The following is a 6,000-nucleotide window of genomic DNA, read 5'->3' as shown; positions in this document are numbered from 1 at the left end:
CCAAATGCTCCCATGACATTTGTAAAGAAGGGGTAGGCTTGGGGGATGGGCGGCTAGCCCTGCAGCAGACCAAATCCTTAGCATGGGAACTATTCTCTGCAGGACCGGCCTAATCCTACCTCCTCGGATAGGCCACAGTTCCCAGCTGGGAGGACACACATCTCCTTCACACACGTTGTCTGGACCACTCCTTCACAACCTGCCCCAGAGCCCAGGCCCTGCCCTGCTCCCCATGGTAGCCAGGCTATGGGGAATCTCATTAGCTTGTAGCCAGCTTGTAGCCTGGGTAGGGCCTCCTTGGAGATCTCTGCCAGCACCAGCTGAGGCACAAAAGCCTTTGGGAAAGGTTCCTTTTGCCAAACACACAAAGAGCACGAATTCAGGGTGTTTTTGTTTTTTGGTGTTTATTTTTTAAACCCACTTGTAGTTTGGGTTCAGCTGGAAAGCAGAACAGACTGAGTGAGGGAAGGTGTTTGCAGTAGCAGAATTCCATGGCCGCTTTGGCGGGCAGCCCCAGGCCCCTGTTCCCGGGAGGTAGGTCCTATCACCAGGCTCCCAGCTGGCTCAGGTGGGCAGGCAGCCCTTCTGTGCCGTGACCTGAGCACAGTTGTCTTCTTTCTGCTCTGCATCCTCAAAGGCCCAGCCAGAGGATTCCCAACAGAGTGCCTGGCAGCTGAGGGGCAGGACTACACGGGCAGGCCCTGAGAGTCTTGTCAGCTGAGGAACCCTGGCAGCTTCCTGATGCCAGATAAGACACTGGGACTCGGTGTCGGGCAGCCCTGGGGGGCTGCTCCTTGTGGTGGCCTGGCCATCTGGGCACCCCCATCAGCTGCCCAGAGCAGGGTCAGTGGTACATTTCTCACATCCCTCCTCCCTATCCCTCAGAGAAAATAAAAATAAAAATTAGAATAAATACCGACTCGGCCAACATGTACATTTTACATGGATGGACAGGACAATCCCTAAACCTTAAAGGTTTATAGATAGATTAAGGACAAACAGATGAAACTGAGTTTGGGGGTGCACACTCCCCATGGAGGACACAGGGCTCCCGCCTTCTCCAGGAGCAGTGAGGAGCCCTTTTGGGGCCGCGGTCCCAGAGCTGAGGCAAAGCCACAAGACCAAGGCGAGCAGGGCTGTGGTGAGCAGGCTAGCTGCCGGAGAGGAAAACAATGCCTATCTCGTCTTGAGTGGCAGCGGGGAGAGACCCAGACTGGATCAATGTCAGATGGCCGGACTTTGCCTCTTCAGTGTGCCAAGAAAGCCGCAGGCAGGTAGGGAAAACAACACAAGCGTCAGAAGTGCAATATCCAGGTTCGCCTCCCACCAAATACATTCAGAGGTCAGCTTGGATATGGCCTTCCTTACTCAGTGGGGAGGGAGCAGGCCTGCGGGGCACTCACTTCTGCCCCTCAGTTCCTAGCTGAGTAGTCATCCATGGGAAGCTGCCTCAGAGTTCAGATTTTAGGCTTTACTGTTATTTCCTTAAAATAATTTTTTTTTTAATGTTTTCCTTCCATGTCTGAAAAAGTAGCAACGACCTGCATTTAGAAAAACACCTGAAATTGTTACTTGTATTGGCCAGGAAGTGCTTTCAAGCAATGGAATAAACTGGGCAAACCATATGGCTGGAGCCATGGTGACACGACACGTAATTAAAAATATATTTATATATGTGTACATATTTATATCTCACTTCTTCACACCCTGATCCTAACAGTCAAGGAGGGGTGGCCTTGAGGCAAGACCATGAAGGCCGTTAGGAGGAAGGGGCCCTCGTGTCCCCGTCTCTGCCTTCCAGGGAACATCACCCCCTGTACATGGGGGGCCTGGGACCTTCCTGCAGCCTGCTCTCTGACCCTAGGTCGGTGGGGGTAGCCCCCAGTCCCCTGCCTCCTCAGCTTGTACCGCCCTTCCTCTGGGCCCTGCTTAGTTCACACACACATGTGCACACACACACACACACACACACCCTCACTAGAGGTAAGCAAGGCCCATTTCAGCACAGGTGCCGGTCTCTGAGGGCTGCCTGGGAGCAGCTGCTCGCCTGGCTGGGCTGCCTGACTCCTGAGACCATGATTTCCCTGGTGCCTGCCCTCTCTGAGCCTCTTGACATCAGCCTTGCTCTTCCCTCAAGGCTTCCTGTGGGGCCCTCTGGTGTCCCTGGGTCCCAGGCTGAGGAGGAAGGCAGTGAGGAAGAGCTTCAGAAAGCCTGGGAAGGAGGGAGAAGGCAAAAGCCAGGGGCAGCATGGGCTTCCTGGCAGAGACCACCAGCCTGTGCCTGGTAAACCTGGGCCCTCAGCAGGCTCTTTCTGGGGACTGACACCAGCTCCCTTTTCAGGGCTGAAGGGCAGGTTACAGCAGGTGGGGAAAGCCAGGGAGTACTGGGAACCTGCCCCCACCCAACCCTGTCTGCTCTCCCAGGCTCGGAGTCAACCAAGGGAAGCCTCCTCCAGCTCCCGTCCCAGCCAGCTTGAATGGACCAGGCAGCCGGGGGCCTCCGGGGATCCAGGGAGTGACTAATTTCAGAAGGGGGCAAATTAGAAAGCTGCCGGCCTCTAAGGTCTTTTTCTGGGGGCTCATCAAACTGAGGGTTCCAGCCCAGAGATGGGGATATGCTGGGGCCAGGGCCCACCCCAAAGCCAGCCTTGTAGTGTGCAACCGGCGTCTTCCTCCAGCAGAGAAAGGGCTGCTCTGCAGGACCCAGTCCTTCCAAGAAACCCCAACCTTGTTCCCAGCCTTGGGAGATGCATCTGCGGCCCACCCCTCTGCCCGACTGTCCTACTTGTGGCAGAGGGAATGTACCCTCTCCTACAGCCCAGGGGCTGCAGTGCCCAGAGTCTTCCCGCGGCATACGGGCCTTGGCCGGGGGAGGGCTGTGCTTCTGGATCATGCCCATGTGAAAGCTGGGGAGCGACAGAGCCCTCCTTCAGGCTGGGGAGGAAGTGAGACAAGTCCCCGGGAGCCAGGCAGCCGTCCTCCCCCACTCTCCCCGAGTAAGAGCTTGGGACAAAACCTGTGTGTGGAGCAGGAAGCATTACCTAGCATTTGGGTTTTAATTTGTCAGCCTCCTTCTGTGCCCAGTTCACCAAAAGGCCCTGGGCCTGGACGGGCTTTAATGCACTCCCAAGTGGCAACAGTAACAGCCCTTTGAGAGCGCTCAGCTAGAATGAAAGACGTTGCGGGAAGCCAGGGGCTGAAGCGCACAGGGTTCCAGTGGGGACCCCTGCCAGGCAGAAGTTTCCAATTACCCTAATTGGCTACTGGCAAGCTGTCTGTGGCTAGCATCCTTGCAGAGGGGGCCGGTTTGATCTCCCACTAATCAGGGGGTCCTCATGGTGCTGGCTGTGATCACATCACGGATTCTTTTCATTGAGAGAAGAGACTTCAAAGAAGCTAACTTTTGAAAAATAAAACACAACAAAACACAAGTGCAAACAGAACTGCGAACTCCAGCTCCCCTCCCTGCTCCCAGCCCCCAAGGCCCGAGGCGGGGGTGGTGGGTGGGGGTGGGCTGAAGGTAGGCGGATTGAAGTTGAGAAGGTGGAGCGCGAAGGTTAGAGGAGATCGCCTCTGTTCCCCAGTTCGACCGTGGCGGACAAAGGCTGTCAATTACTGGCGGCTGGTGGGGATCGTGCCCGCCTTTGTCCTCCCGGACATCTGCTACACGTCGCCTGCTGCCAGTTGGCGACTGCGGCTGACAGCATGTGGGAACAATGCAAGCCCCGTCTCCGACCCACTTTTGCAGCCTTCTGAGGTCCTTTCTGACCCAAGCGGTACCCTGGTGTGCGGGGCTGCCAAGGCCTCAGAGGAGTCACAAAGATGGAACCCCTCACACAAAGCCCTGTGGGGGTGCGTTTGATGGGAGGTGGGAGAGGAGCAGGAGTGAGGAGGGGCCAGGGCCGGGGCCACCAGGAAAAAGAAACATGCTTCCCTTGTTGGTGTGACTGCCGCATGCTCAGGGCTGAGGGGGGCTAGACGGGGGGCATTTCTCCCAGGGATTCGATCCCTTCCCCGTCTGGCTCCAGACCGGCCGCTGGCCCTGCCTGTCTTCCTCATTTCTTTCTCCCGCCAGGGCCACCCCTGTCCTGCCGCCTGTCCATCTGGCCCTGTGCACCAAGGCCCCAGCTGCCCATGGGCTGCCCGCCAGGCCCCCTGGCTGTCAGGCTGTCAGTTTCTGGATGGTTCTGTTGTAGTACTGCGTGATGGGGGGTGTCAGAGGGTTCCAGCTGTTGGCATGGAGCTCGATGACCTCCAGAAGCAGAGACCGGGTCAACATCGACTCTGAGGGGCACAGCATCTTGTCGCGGGCGCTGGCCAGGAGCTCAGTCATCATCTCGGGCAGCTGCTCCTCTAGCAGCCGGCCTGTGCTCTGCAGCTGCAGGCAGAGAAGTGTGGGGTAGGACAGGATTCGGGCCCTACAATGGCCCCGCAACCCACCTTGGTTAGATGGGCTGGGGACTAGGGCAGGAAATGGCTGGGTTTTTTCAGGAAGGTGCAGGCCCAGGCCTCTGCCATGGGAGAAGGACAGGGAGGTGGGGAGGTGGAAATGGCCAACTGTGAGAGCCCACATTAACAACCAATTGTGGCAGGAATAAGAGGGGTCAGGACATAGCCTGATGCCCAGGGCTGAAAAAAGACCTCGCCTGGAACAGGCTGCTTCTCCCTTTCACCCAAGAGCTTTCCTCCTACAGGAAGCCTTCCTGATTACTTCCCACACCCTCAATGGCTGTGTGACCAGCTGCCTTCACAGGGAAACAGGCTGCACCATGTTAATTTTCACCTGCTAGGATGTCTCTCTGGAAATGAGCTTATCATTATGGCCTGCGTGTGTCCATGTGGAACTTGAAAGTGGGGATGGGGTCTCCTATTTCTCTCTTTCCTGACTCTCCTGCCCCCAACCCCACCTCCCTGCCCCCAGCACTGGCCTCTGCCCACACTTGGGACACAAAGGGGAAGAAAGAAGAACTTGGGCATAAGACCAGTCCATGGGTCCTCAAGACAGGCCCCCAATAACCTTGAAAAGCCCCTGCTGGGAAGAAGGAGCCCCAATCGTCCAGATCAGTGCACCCACTGCCAGCAGCCTCTGTGGGTCCTCTTGATAGAATCTCAACCCCCATCTCTGCCCTACCCACAGCCAAATCCTACCCATATTTCAAGGCTCTACCTTCTTCACAAAACCTTCCTTGACCCCCTTGTGCCTATGATCTTGCTCCCCTGATCCCCAGAGGTACATGCTCTGCACCCACACTTAACTCTACACCCCTGTCTGTGTGTGATCTATCCCTAGCCAGACCGGAAGCTGCCTGAGGGCAGGGACCATGCTTTCTCTTTCTCCTTCCCTGCCCCAAGCCCCACATAGGGTACCCAACTGGAGTCCAACACATTAGTGGAATGACTGTCCCATAGAAATAAGACTGCTGTCTGGGTTACCAACACTCTGGCCTTAGGTCCTGGGGGCAGCCTTCGAGGCTGGTCAGAAGCCAGCTGCGAGGAATGCTCACACTGGAAGCCCACTGCACGCCCCTCGGAATGACTCTGGGCTGTGTATGGAGGGCAAAATTTGCTCCCCTTGGAAGACCCCACAGGAAGAGTTTCAGTGAACAGTGGCCACTGGTCACACCTTGAGGACAGAAGTGGCACCTTTCAAGGGTGGCAACATGACAACTTCAGGTACCTTCCCCAAACCCCATACCACCAAAGCCAAGGGACATATTTGCGGGCTGGGGATCTCCCCTGGGAGCTCTTAGGTCATGTGTATGATTTGCGGGTGCAAGGAGGTAGTCTTGGAGGCAGAGGGAAAGCGGACAAATGCTAGCACTAGGTTTGTCCCTCCAGAGAACCAGCAATTCTTTCTCCCTCCAGCCTGTGGTGGGCTGGTCGTCCATCAACATTTGTTGGGTGCAGGATTAACAATTCTGGATGCAGGAGTCCATGTCCACAAGCCCTCTCGGCATACTTTTGCCCTAGACTTGTGGATGCCTCCCATGAGCCTCACAT

At 56.4% G+C, this 6,000-nt stretch overlaps 1 protein-coding gene across 9 annotated transcripts in view; it reads right to left on the bottom strand.

Annotated features, from left to right (window-relative positions):
* Nucleotides 1-387: 387 nt before the first annotated feature.
* CTIF (cap binding complex dependent translation initiation factor) overlaps nt 388-6,000 on the bottom strand; it is a 290,169-nt gene continuing 284,556 nt past the window's right edge. For all 9 annotated transcript variants that reach the window (XM_073213026.1, XM_073213031.1, XM_073213032.1 and 6 more), the window contains one exon: nt 388-4,378. In XM_073213026.1, the coding sequence (XP_073069127.1) occupies nt 4,163-4,378 (216 nt within the window). In that variant the 3' untranslated portion in view covers nt 388-4,162. The remainder of the gene's footprint in view (nt 4,379-6,000) is intronic.

The sequence above is a fragment of the Manis javanica genome, chromosome 9 (genome assembly GCF_040802235.1).
Source record: "Manis javanica isolate MJ-LG chromosome 9, MJ_LKY, whole genome shotgun sequence".
NCBI classification, from domain to species: domain Eukaryota; kingdom Metazoa; phylum Chordata; class Mammalia; order Pholidota; family Manidae; genus Manis; species Manis javanica.
The sequence above is the reverse complement of the archived record's forward strand: the minus strand, read 5'-3'. Positions and strand labels throughout refer to the sequence as shown.